The 12,013-nt window shown below is 37.1% G+C and overlaps 1 protein-coding gene across 1 annotated transcript in view; it reads left to right on the forward strand.

Moving 5' to 3' along the window:
- The window catches only part of COL21A1 (collagen type XXI alpha 1 chain), a 182,266-nt gene that overhangs the window by 104,105 nt on the left and 66,148 nt on the right, over nucleotides 1–12,013 (forward strand). The window contains exons 13-16 of the mRNA XM_030803600.1: nucleotides 7,681–7,734; nucleotides 8,206–8,257; nucleotides 9,808–9,863; nucleotides 9,987–10,040. Of these exons, the coding sequence (XP_030659460.1) occupies nucleotides 7,681–7,734; nucleotides 8,206–8,257; nucleotides 9,808–9,863; nucleotides 9,987–10,040 (216 nt within the window). The remainder of the gene's footprint in view (nucleotides 1–7,680; nucleotides 7,735–8,205; nucleotides 8,258–9,807; nucleotides 9,864–9,986; nucleotides 10,041–12,013) is intronic.

Below are 12,013 nucleotides of genomic sequence, written 5' to 3' on the forward strand. Positions count from 1 at the left end.
ACTGTAAGAAACATCTTTGCATATATTTCTCAGTGGTTTTTCATGAGTTTATCAACAGGAAAAATTCTCGGAAGTGAAATTGACTATTGGATCAAAGGGTTAACTTCATAGTTAAACTTTGATTTAAATTGCGTATTGAGTTCCCAGAAAGTTGATTCTCTTTCAACAAGTATATGAAAATATCTTTCCTCACATTCTTATCAGCACTGTTTTTTTTTAAATTCTAATTTTCATCAGTATAATTTAGAAATGTTACTGGTTTGATTTTCATTGCTTTATTAGTGAGTTGGGTAAGGTATCTTGACATGCGATTTGGGGGCATTGTGTTACTTCTCTGTAATTTGCCGGTTTTCACATATCTTTTACTTTCCTACTGGGCTGTGATCCTTTTAAAGATTGATTTTTATATGCATTTCATAAGTTGTTGTTTGTGTGTGTGAAAATATTTTTTCTGGGTTGTATTATGTGTTTTGACTTGGTTTTTGGAATTTTAGCCATAGAGAAAATTTTCATTTTCATGTAAAGTAGTTTTTTCTTCTATTTTTCTCCTATCTTTGTATATAAATAGAAAGGTTTCCCATTCTAGCATGTTGATTATAATTACTGATGATTTTATTTTTGTAATTTTATTATTTTATTTTTAACCTTTAATTTTTGGTTTTTGGAGTAAAGTTAGATAAGCATTTGTATTAGTGCCTTTCCACACTGCTAATAAAGACATACCTGAGACTGGGCAATTTACAAAAGAAAGAGGTTTAATGGACTTAAAAGTTCCATATGACTGGGGAGGCCTCACAATCATGGGAGGGGCCTCACAATCATGGGGAGGACTCACAATCATGGTGGAAGGCAAGGAGGAGCAAGTCACATCTTACATGGATGGCAGCAGGCAAAGAGAAAGAGCTTGTGCAGGGAAACTCCCGTTTTTAAAATGATCAGATCTCGTGAGACTATTCACTATCATTATTCATTATTCACTATCATGTGAACAGCACAGGAAAGACCCACCCCCATGATTCAATTACCTCCCGTTGAGTTCCTCCAACAAGTGGGAATTATGGAAGTTACAATTCAATTTGAGATGTGGGTGGGGACATAGCCAAGCCGTATCATTCCACTCCTGTTCCCTCCCAAATTTTATGTCTTCACATGTCAAAACCAATCATGCCTTCCCAACAGAACCCCAAAGTCTTAACTCATTTCAGCATTAACTCGAAAGTCCATAGTCCCAAGTCTCATTTGAGACAAGGCAAGTCCTTTCCACTTATGAGCCAGTAAAATCAAAAGCAATTTAGTTATTTCCTAGATAAAATAGGGGTATAGGCATTGGATAAATACTCCCATTCCAAATGGGAGAAATTGACCAAAATGAAGGGGGTAAAGGCCCTATGCAAGTCTGAAATCCAGTGGTGCAGTCAAATCTTAAAGCTCCAAAATGCTCTCCTTTGACTCCATGTCTTACATCCAGGTCATGCTGATGCAAGAAGTGGGTTCCCATGGTCTTGGGCAGCTCTGCTTCTGTAGCTTTGCAGGTTACAGCCTCCCTCTTGATTGCTTTCACAGGCTGGTGTTGAGTGTCTGTGGCTTTTCCAGGTGTATGGTGCAAGCTATCGGTAGATCTACCATTCTAGGGTTTGGAGGATGGTGACCTTCTTCTCACAGCTCTGCTAGGCAGTGCCCCAGTAGGGACTCTGTGTGGGGGCTCCAACCCCACATTTCCCTTCCTCACTGCCCAAGCAGAGGTTCTCCACCAGGACCCTGCTCCTGCAGCAAGCTTCTGCCTGGGCATCCAGGCATTTCCATACATCCTCTGAAGTCTAGGTGGAGGTTCCCAAACCTCAATTCTTGACTTCTGTGCATCTACAGTGTCAACACCACATGGAAGCTGCCAAGGCTTGGGGCCTGCACCCTCTGAAGCAATGGCTCATTCTGTACCTTGGTCCCTTTTAGCCATGGCTGGAGTGGCTGGAACACAGGGTACCAAGTCCCTAGGCTGCACAGAGCAAGGGGGCCCTGGCCCTGGCCCATGAAACCATTTTTTTCCTCATAGGCCTCCAGGCCTGTGATGGGAGGGGCTGCCATGAAGACCTCCGACATGCCCTGAAGACATTTTTGCCATTTTCTTGGAGATTAACATTCAGCTGCTTGTTACTTATGCAAATTCCTGCAGCCAGCTTAAATTTCTCCTCAGAAAATGGGATTTTCTTTTCTATCACATTATCAGGCTGCAAATTTTCCAAACTTTTATACTCTACTTCATTTATAAAATTGAATGCCTTTAACAGCACCCAAGTTACCTCTTGAATGCCCTGCTCCTTAGAAATTTCTTCTGCCAGATACTCTAAATAATCTCAAATTCAAAGTCCTACAAATCTTTAGGGCAGGGGAAAAATGCCACCAGTCTCTTTGCTAAAACATAAGAAGAGTTGCTTTTACTCCAGTTCCCAACAAGTTTCTCATCTCCATCTGAGATCACCTGAGGCTAGGTTTCATTGTCCATGTCGTTGTCAGCATTTTGGTCAAAGCCATTCAACAAGTCTCTGGGGAGTTCGAAACTTTCTTACATTTTTCTGTGTTCTTCTGAGCCCTCCAAACTGTTCCAACCTCTGCCGGTTACCCAGTTCCAAAGTTGCTTCACATTTTTGGGTATCTTTTCAGCAGCACCCTACTCTACTGGTACCAATTAATGGATTAGTTCACTTTCACACTGCTGATAAAGACATAGCTGAGACTGGGCAATTTACAAAAGAAAGAGGTTTAATGGACTTACAGTTTAATGTGGCTGGGGAGGCCTCACAATCATGGTGGAGGGTAAGGTGGAGCAAGTCAAGTCTTACATGGATGGCAGCAGGCAAACAGACAGATTGTGGAGGGAAACTTGCATTTTTAAAACCATCAGCTCTTATGAGACATATTCACTACCATGAGAACAGCACGTGAAAGACACCCCCTATGATTCAATTACCTCCCACTGGGTTCCTCCCGTGACAAGTGGGAATTGTGGGAGGTACAATTCAAAATGAGATTTGGGTGGGGACACAGCCAAACCATATCAGCATTCTTATTTTATAAAATCATTTTCCTAAATAAAGAGCCAGTTGCCATAGTATTCATGGAATACCACTTTTTTCTCCATTTATTTCCATTAAATTTCCATTTTCATTTGAGCCTGGTGTTTTGGCTTTTCATTTTGTTCCATTGACCTGTCTACATCTTCTCCACTGCAGAATTGTTTTAATTATTGTGACTTCATTATCTGACTTAATATTGGCAGGGCTAATCCTTCCTCATTATTCTTTATAATCAAAATTTCCTGGCTATTTTTGAATACTTATTTTTCCAAATAAAGCTCAGTATCTTTCCTTCAATTTTTTAGAAATTGCTATTCACATTTCAGTTAGGATCCCTTTGCACATATGGATTAGTTTTAGAAGCATTGACATCTCTCCAATTGCTATTCAAGACTATGGCTTATTTTTCTTTTTACTTCAATCTTGAATTTTTTGATATTAGTCCTGAACATTATCCAATTTTATTTTAATCTAAAAATTTTTTACCTCTTGTTTTTATTATAAATGTAGCCCTTTTAAAATATATTTTATATTGGTTATATTTTATATATAAAAAGCTATTTATTTTTTATATTTTTAAAGCACCAAGTGAATTCATTTCTCTTACTCATTTAGGTTATTAGATCTATTGACGTATTAGAGGAATAATCTTAAAAATAATTTTTCTTCCTGTTATTTTTAGCCTTATTTCTATATTTGTCTGAATTCGTTGGTAGTCCAGAAAAAGTATTAAAAATAGTACTAATACAGGGTAACTTTGTTTTCATTTTAAGTCTCAAACAGGCAGAGTCTCTTTTAGTTCAGGTTGGTGGTTCCTGTGGTATTATATAATAGCTTTCTCAACAGCATATCGTATATGTATATGTGTGTGTGTGTGTGTATTTGCAATTTTATGTTTTTGACTTTTGATTCCAGCCAATAGCAGCATCCACAATCTTGTCTCAATCACATCTCCTTCTCTACACTTAATAATGGGTGACCTAAATTAATCAGGCATCCACTACACTCTGTTTACTTTTCATGCGCCACACCGTCCAGCTTGACGGGATTTATTGAACCTCCCCTTAATGGACTCAGAGATTTTAAGGATGGTGTTTATAGCCACATCTTTGATTTCATCCCTCCCAGAGGCTGAGTTTTAATTGGACTTTTATTTTTTAAAAGCATTCACCATTACATTAGAGATGAGAAAAACAATTGTATCTCCCAATCCCAGTGTTTTTACACTTGGTCTGTTTCTTTTAATTACCACTTGCAACCTGGCCAATTATTTTGTGAGAGCATATATTTTTTAAAATAGTACCTTGTCAAATACTTCCAATAACAGTCAATTCATAATATATATTTACATTCTGTTTTCTCAGTTCTTTACCTCTAGCTATAAGTTCATTTGATACATTATTTGCCTTTGCAAGTTATTACAAGCAAGGCTTTTCATCAATTATTTCACCACAATTTTACATAAGACACCATTTTTTCAACCTTCAATAATTGTTTTTCATTGGTCACTACCTGTCCCCAAAGCCAATGACATATATACATTTTAATATTGTTGTTTTGGCAGCCTCTATTTCTAATATTCCAACTGTACTAATTAACTTAGGCTAAGCTGCATTATAGTAACAAATGACCCAGTGGCTCAGAGGCCAACACAGGAGCCATTTATCTTTTATGTTACATGCCCATCCTGGATAGGCTTTGGCCCAACTTTATCTCTTCTTTGCTATCCATTGCTATTAAACCTTATAAATAACTTGATTGAGTATAATGTATTTGAGCCATACTTTTTTGTGTTCCATATTTTGTACATATTGTTTCAATATTCCCCAACAGTTCTGCTGACAACTTGTTGCTGCTCACTCTCTCTGTCCTTCTTTCTCTCTCTCTCACACTGATTTATGTTAACATGGATACTACACCTTTTTATTATACTTAAAAATCTTCCTTCTGCACATAACAGTAGCTTTGTCCAGACCTTGTATTTTTTTCTGTCCCAACATGAGTGGATGTTCCTGGTCTTCCTACTTCATCTGAGATCTGTTTGCCATCTCCAGTAAAAGAAAGTTTGGATATTATGTCTTTTATAACCTATAGCCAGAGAATGGAAGTCATAGCTTGGACTTTGTTCAGCCTTAATAGGGAATCTCAGCTTACCTCTTCCTTCTATAGTTTTATTAAGCATTCATTACCCAGCTAAATTCCATCTTATTAATAGTATATCTTAGTCTAGCTCTGCCTTTAACTGGTTATCTCAATTTAGTGTTTTCTAAAGAGTCAACTCAGATTGTTCTCTTAACTCCAGTCCTCTTTCTATTTCTCAGAACTCTGCCCACTCCTTCTGCTCCAAGCAAAAGGGAAAAAAAAATATATATATAATATACATATATATATAATTTGAAATTTTAATTTCAAATTTTAAATTATAAATATATAATTTGAAATTTTATATATATATAAAACCCTGTCATGAATGCTCTCAGGGAGGCAGAACCCCTGCTACACCCTGCTTCAACTGTGTTCCTCAGTGTTGAGTGAGGAGTCTTCAAAACCTGAAGAACACATTCCATCACACCATTGAGCTTAACCAAAAACAAGCAAACAAAACACATTCTGGATCTTAGATTCTGGCAGTCCATGAACAATCTACCCCAATCCCATTTCCAGGGTTTGCCATCCCCTTTCCTGCCTTTGTCTTCCTAAAGACCTTCCAGCAGAATTGTGTGTATACTCCTGTGTTTACAGGTGGCTGAGAGGAGCCTGTTTATGTGATGTATGGATGAGGATGGAGCTTGGAAGTGTAGTCCGGGATGTCCACGTGTATGGGCATGAGTTCTCTAAGATGAAAAGGCCTATAGAGTACCTAGCATAATGGATGATTATAGACCACACTAGTGTATGATAGTATAATACTTCAAGACACTGGAAACAAGAGGAAGATCTTCAAGCTTCTTCGGGGAAAAACTGCACGAGTCCTACCACTCCTACCCTCCCACTCCAGGCCCCAAAAAACACACAAGAAACAAAAGGCTACATACAAATGATCAGGAATCAGAAAGGCTTCACACATCTTATTAGAGACATGGAACTCAAGAACTGAATGAAGCAGAGCCTTCAAAAGTCTGATTTAAAAATTCTAAATTATCATCAATTACATAAATGAATAGAATAAGGACATTTTCAGAGATGTAAGGTATCAGAAAGTAATCTCCCATGTATTCCTTCTCAGGAAGCCATTGGATAGTATATTCCCCTAAACAAGATAATGAACTCAGAGATAAAGAACATCAAATTCATGCTGAAATGAGACAGGTCTAGGAGATATTTATTAAAGAAAAAGAAATTTTCAATGCAAGTGAATACAATCAGAAGTGATTTTGACAGTTGGAAAGATTTTGGAGTTCAATATAACAATAAGTTTATAGGAAACTAAATGATTAAAATGGCAATATTTGACTCCAGGAAAGATAAACATTTGGGCAAGAAAAGGCAAGTAATGAGAATATAGCTTATATTCAAATCTTAACAAAATAAACCCTGACTACTGATTTAACCAAAGCTGTAATTGAGGGTTAAGGGGATTTGTGTCTGTTAGAAGTGGAGATGGGGAGGTGGTGTTGGAGGCTATGAGAGATTAATCCTCCGTGTTCATGGTGGGAAGTCAGTAGATAATGCAGAAAATGGAAAATGTAGCTATAACCAATGGTTTGGTGATCTGAACTCAAAGAGATGCGGAACTTTGGAATAAAAAGAGTTGCCTTTGGAGGGTTCTATAAGCCTTGAATAAATATATCAGTATTTAAATCATATGAATCAATAACTTTTATAAAAATTACATCAGTCACAGATGATATAATCTTTAATATGTCTACCAGACAAGCCAGGAGTATAACTGATTGCTTAATTTGTCTAGATAAAAGTGAATCTGACCCAAATTTTGCCATGAAAGTCATTGGTTCTTTATTTACTATGTCTTCACAATTATGATTTTGAAGCTAAAGCAGTACCATCCAACATATCCCGCTGAGCTAAGTACTAAACCTATATCTACTAAATATCAAGTTGTTATGAATTTTCTTCATCTTTTTCTCTTTTGGAGAAAACTTTTGGCCTTCATGTTCATAGACACATATGAACAGATACCTTCTATGAGTAATTAGTAAGATAAGCAATTTTTAAAAATTCCGCAGAATCCTAGTGTGTGTTGAGACGTTATCCTTAGGGTCTTTCATTACTGAGCTGGATAGGACCTCAGAGGTTAACTGTTTCCTGAGTGTGCTGGGACTAGATCATTTCAATTAATTCATGTGTCTTGCCCCTGTAAAAGCCCAAGACTTTTTCAGAATAGGTGGTGGCTAACTAAGGGTGGAGTCAGGATTGCTAGTGAGATTTTCTTAGCTCCAAAATACTTATCTTCTTTGATCATAAATGAAACCCTGAAAATTAGGGATAATTTTTCATAGTGATGGGATTTAATGCTGATATGAAATTAACTGTTTGCAGATAGATTTGAAGTGGATTTTGACAAGGGTGAGGTTGAAGCATATATGATGATATTGTTTAGGCTGGAATGGTTTTTCTTTAATTAATTTCAGTTTTATTTTCTTTTCAGGGTGATCGTGGACTTCCTGGTTTTCCTGGGCTTCATGGCATGCCAGGATCAAAGGTTGAGGAAATCTTTTTCTTTTAAATATAGAAATGCCATTTTTTAATTCAAATATAAAGTACTTTTATATTACAAATGTGTTATAAATAAATGCTCATATATAATTCGAGATAAAGTAAACAATGGGCTAAGATTAATATTAGTTTTTATAAAACTTTACAAAATTCCCTTTAAAGTTTCCAGTTATAAATGTATGATTTTATAGTATTTAAAAATTGATGTTATACTGTATGCAAGTTTTCTTAACTATAAGTCTTAAACTATAAGCCCTGTTATAGCACTAAATGTTATTTTTAAAATTTTTCTTTATAAAGCCTGGAAATGAAGGCTTTTTAAAGCAAACTTTAAATTATTTTATTTCTATTTTGTTTTGCTTTTGGCATATTAAACTCTTTTGCTTATAATCTGTATTTTTTCTTTATAAGAAAAATATTCATATTTCTTTAATATTCACTATATTTTGTCTTTTAGGGTGAAATGGGTGCCAAAGGAGACAAAGGATCACCTGGATTTTATGGCAAAAAGGGAAGTATAGATCACACAACAAAGTATTCATATTGAACTTTTAATGTAATGGAAACAGAAAACTTGAATTGCAGTTCTAACCCAACGTTAGAACAGTTAGCTTTGTTCACCCTTCTTAGAGGATTAATTCAGAACAATGAAAAAAGAAAAAAAAGTAAAAAGAACTGGTGACTGCAGACTGCTATGTATGGTATCCTATAAGATTATGTTGTATTGTTGATCATTCTGAGCTTTTAAAAGATTTACAGGCTGGGCGCGGTGGCTTACGCCTGTAATCCCAGCACTTTGGGAGGCCGAGGCGGGTGGATCATGAAGTCAGGAGTTCAAGACCAGCCTGGCCAACATGGTAAAACCCCTTCTCTACTAAAAATACAAAAAGTAGCTGGGCGTGATGGTGTGTGCCTGTAGTCCCAGCTGCTTGGGAGGCTGAGGCAGGAGAATCACTTGAACCTGGGAGGCGGAGGTTGCAGAGAGCCAAGATCACGCCACTGCACTCCAGCCTGGGTGACAGAGCAAGACTCCGTCTCAAAAAAAAAAAAAAAAAAAAAAAAGATTTACAGATTTACAGTGAGAGATTCCCTAGGAAGCAGTAGCTGCTTAAAAAACGTGTCCACTGAAGGCCGGGCACAGTGGCTCATGCCTGTAATCCCAACACTTTGGGAGGCTGAGGCAGGCAGATCACTATTTTACCAACCCAGTGGATGCAATATCAAGACATTAAAAATGTTGATAGATGCAGAATTATCATTACAAGCATCTAAACATAGAAATAACATCTTGGCAAAATTAAAAAGCAATGGGTATTTTAAACATTCTTCCCTCAGTGTGAGGAACTAGAAAGACCCATAACATCAAATTTCAGTGGACATGTTTTTTGTTTGTTTGTTTTTGAGACGGAGTCTCACTCTTGCCCATGCTGGAGTGCAGTGGTGCAATCTCGGCTCACTGCAAGCTCCGCCTCCCGGAGAGATCAGGAGATTGAGATCAGGAGATCGAGACCATCCTGGCTAACACGGTGAAACCCCGTCTCTAGTAAAAATACAAAAACAAAATTAGCTGGGCGTGGTGGCGGGCACCTGTAGTCCCAGCTACTTGGGAGGCTGAGGCAGGAGAATGGTGTGAACCCGGGAGGCGGAGCTTGCAGTGAGCCGAGATTGCACCACTGCACTCCAGCATGGGCAAGAGTGAGACTCCGTCTCAAAAACAAACAAAAAACATGTCCACTGAAATTTGATGTTATGGGTCTTTCTAGTTCCTCACACTGAGGGAAGAATGTTTAAAATACCCATTGCTTTTTAATTTTGCCAAGATGTTATTTCTATGTTTAGATGCTTGTAATGATAATTCTGCATCTATCAACATTTTTAATGTCTTGATATTGCATCCACTGGGTTGGTAAAATAGTGCTTTGCAGAGTCAACATGAGTTGTAGTTCCATGAGTTTTTACTACATAATGATGTTAACTTAGTAGCTTTTCTATTTAAGTTTTGGTTGGAACTTGAAAACATTATTGTGAAGATTGTGTTTTAAGTGTTTGTTTTTGATACAGGGTGCAAAAGGTGAAAAGGGGAATGCTGGCTTCCCTGGCCTCCCTGGACCTGCTGTGAGTTTGATGGAAAAAGGCTCTTAGTATTTTGCTTTAAATAAGATCTATCTTATAGTATCTGTCTTTAAAGAGAAAAAATTAGTGCAAAAATATATTAAAGCACATGTATTTATTTTTTAGGGAGAACCAGGAAGACATGGAAAGGATGGATTAATGGGTAGTCCCGGTTTCAAGGTATTTTAAAAAAAAGAAAAAGGACAAAACAAAAAGATTTTTGTATCTTGTATCTTGTGAGGAAACATAAGAAAAATGTACCAATATTAAAATTTTTTAACATGTGGCATTGGGATAAAATTCATGAACTAAAAGGTTTTTTATGTGTAATTTAAAAATGATACTGAATTTCTTTTGACTTTATTGTGGACTCTTAGGTGTCAGAAGTGAATCATAGGCTATTACAAGGTTGAGCTTCTTCAATAAGCCCTTCAGATTGGTTTGTCTGGCAGGTTAGAAGCAGTGGTTCTTTGCTGTGTCTCCCAAAGATTGAGGTTTCAGTGGGCTGGGAAGCTGTCTTCTTAACCCCGGCTTCTTTATCAGTTGTGTGGTATGGGCATGAGAGCATTAGAGTAAGTGGGGAACTGCAAAGTGTCAATAATTCACTGTCTATGAAAAAGCTCAAGGGCACATGCCCTTGGGGTGGTCCGTTAGTACCATCATATTCTTACAGTTAGGATTTAGCTGATTTGGATACCTAAGGAGAAGATTTGTATAAGCCATCAGAGCTGAAGAGGCCATTTGGTCAAGCATTGGACATAGGGATGTTATCTGGTTTTCTAACGGTCAGTTCTTTGAATCCCAAAGTTGCTCAGAAATTCAGTCCAAATTTTCTTGGTCTGTAGGTGTTTTCCAAAGGAAAAATTATTCATTTATTTGCTTCAAGTGCTATGAAGGTTTTTCAAATATCTATGATTCTTCAAAGAGTATACTTTGAGACAATACTTCCTAAGACAGTAGTAACCTGACTATAAAATATGGGAACCCATTTTAAAATCCTTGGTTCCTTCTTGTTAATTATGCTTCAGTGGTTTCATATTTTCTCACTTATTTAATTGAAGAGGTTTTATTGATATTTATTAGAAACTAGACATATAGAGGAGAATAAAGCCATCACGGCTTCTACTCTTACAGAGTTTATAATCTAGACTACGTGAGAGAACACAGACTTTATCTTTGCCTACAACCTAAGCATTCATTTTAATTAATTTTTTGTCGTCTGTTAGCATAAATTCATATGCCCCAAGAAGTGGGACTATTCTTTTTGGGAGGCAGGATAGCTTAGAGTATAGAATGGAGTTGGATTTCCAGCTTGCAATGACTTTCTCTAACTAGCTGTATGTTCTCTGGCAAATATTTTGACGGTTTCTATTTCGAAAATAGAGTAAATGTTACCTATCTAGAATGGTATGAAAGGGACTTGAGTAAGACAAATCACCCAGCACAGTTCCTGGCAAAGAATAAGTGTTAAATAAGGAATTCATTCTTTTATTCATTTCCTGATTTGAACACAGCTTTAAGATTCCTTTTTAGTCTTAATCTGGGTAGTATGTGCATTCATGTACCTGCGACTGTAAACATCAGTTTACTGTTTTCTAGCAGCTATATTGCTATATAATTGAAATACCATAAAATTCACCCATTTAATGTGTAGAATTCAACAGTTTTGTGTATTTACAGAGTTATGAAACCTCATTAGAGTCAATTTTCAGAAATTTTCATTATCCCATAAAGAAACACCATGCCCTACTAAAAATACAAAAAAATTAGCCAGGCGTGGTGGCGGACGCTTGTAGTCCTAGCTACTCGGGAGGTGGAGGCAGGAGAATGGCGTGAACCCAGGAGGCAGAGCTTGCAGTGAGCCAAGATGGCGCCACTGCACTCCAGCCTGGGCAACACAGCCAGACTCCATCTCAAAGAAAAAAAAAAAAAGAAACACCATGCCTATGTAGTGGTCACTCCCCATTTCTCAACAAGCTACTACCTGTACATTAAACCCTTGGCAACCATTACTCTGTTTTCTGTCTCTGCAGATTTGTGTATTCTGGACATTTCATATAAATGGGAACATGTAATATATGGCCTTTTGTTCTTTCAATTACCATGACATTTTTGTGGGTCATTCATGCTTTGGTTTGTATCGGTAGTACTTC

Source organism: Nomascus leucogenys, chromosome 22a (genome assembly GCF_006542625.1).
Source record: "Nomascus leucogenys isolate Asia chromosome 22a, Asia_NLE_v1, whole genome shotgun sequence".
NCBI lineage: Eukaryota > Metazoa > Chordata > Mammalia > Primates > Hylobatidae > Nomascus > Nomascus leucogenys.